The sequence below is a fragment of the Aplysia californica genome, unplaced genomic scaffold, assembly GCF_000002075.1.
Source record: "Aplysia californica isolate F4 #8 unplaced genomic scaffold, AplCal3.0 scaffold00196, whole genome shotgun sequence".
Taxonomy (NCBI): Eukaryota; Metazoa; Mollusca; class Gastropoda; order Aplysiida; family Aplysiidae; genus Aplysia; species Aplysia californica.
In genome coordinates, this window is record NW_004797466.1 from 862,925 (window position 1) to 864,494 (window position 1,570).

The window sequence follows — 1,570 nt, forward strand, 5'->3', positions numbered from 1 at the left end:
CCCCCCCCCCCAGGTACAGTGACATGTGGCGGTTCGTGAGCCAACGGTTCGTCTACCTGGCTGGGCTCATCGTCTTCCTGCGAGATGGGAGGCTGGTTACGCGTGAGGAGGTGGCTGCTCTCTTAGGAGGTGAGTCCCTCGAGTGGTGGTGTCTGGTCCCTCGTTTGCTTTGCTTTTTGTGTTGACCAGTGGGCAGTGTGTAGCTGACAGGAGTGTGTGCTGTGTTGATTTGTTTGTGTTGACCGGTGGGCAGTGTGTAGCTGACAGGAGTGTGTGCTGTGTTGATTTGTTCATGTTGACCGGTGGGCAGTGTGTAGCTGACAGAAGTGTGTGCTGTGTTGATTTGTTCGTGTTGACCGGTGGGCAGTGTGTAGCTGACAGGAGTGTGTGCTGTGTTGATTTGTTCGTGTTGACCGGTGGGCAGTGTATAGCTGACGTGAATGGTTGGTGGGTGCTCTGGTGTGGTATGCTTCTTCTCTCCTATCATAGATCTATCATCTTCATTTCCCCTCCTTCTTTTTTGTGTTTGTTACTCTCTTCTAATACCTCAAATCTTCGGCACTTATATGACGTACCTTATTGTGTTGCAAGTGCCGTAAAACGCTTACTAAAACAAACAATCGCTTATGTCTGTGGCTGATCTGCTACTTGATGGTCAAGTGTTTGAATGGATTATTGCTGTTGTGGCATCGGTGGCCTAGTGGTTAGGCTACTGGTCTTGTAATCGTGAGGTTGCGGGTTCGGGGTTTAGAGTCGCGGGCCCGACGTTGTGTCCTTGGGAAAAGCACTTAACACAAATTTTCCTCTCTTCACCCAGGTGGGAATGAGTACCCGGCCATAGACAGCGAAAGATCTTGTCAGTATGTTAGTGTTTTAGCGCCTATAAATGGCTGCTTGCACTTTATGCTTCCCAGGAAGTTGAGGCTGTTTCAGAATACTCTCAGATCTGCTGGGGTAATAGTTTAGATTGTGAAGCGCATAGAGCTTGCTGTTGAGCTGGGATTTGCGCGGTACAAATGCTATCTATTATTTTTATTATTATTATTATTATTACATTGAACAAGCCAGTTTGCGTGAAACGGCATGAAACGTTAATAAACCCTATTCGTACGTCGAGTTTTACTATGGTATGCATACGACGTGGGGAACTTTGCCACTACTTTCTAAAGAGGAAATTCACTCGTTAATCCGATCTGTATGCTTTGCATAGCTGTCTGTCAAAATGTTTTTTTGAGAAATACTGAAAGTTTCAAAGAATCTTCCTACTAGAAGTATTCTAAAATGTGAAGAATACAACCCCTGGGGTACAAAATGACCCCAGGGCGTACGGAGAGGGTTAAAATCTTTTGTTTTATATATATAGCGAAGTGCCTAGAGTAGAGCCACCGGGGAGTGGCTGCTATTGAAGTGACCTGTTTGATTACTGTTGGTTATTTCTCCTTTCTCCTCCCTCCCCCCTCCCCCCTTCCTTCTCCAGTGGCGGTGCAAAGAGAGGACGGCTTCCACATAGATCTTGATGACTTTCTCATGGGGCTGCTCAACATGACAAACGAACTTGTAGGTGCACTTG

At 46.6% G+C, this 1,570-nt stretch overlaps 1 protein-coding gene across 1 annotated transcript in view; it reads left to right on the forward strand.

Annotated features, from left to right (window-relative positions):
* Positions 1-1,570, forward strand: part of LOC101846353 (translin) — a 15,394-nt gene that overhangs the window by 9,206 nt on the left and 4,618 nt on the right. The window contains exons 5-6 of the mRNA XM_005098907.2: positions 14-129; positions 1,478-1,557. Coding sequence (XP_005098964.1) covers positions 14-129; positions 1,478-1,557 — 196 coding nt within the window. The remainder of the gene's footprint in view (positions 1-13; positions 130-1,477; positions 1,558-1,570) is intronic.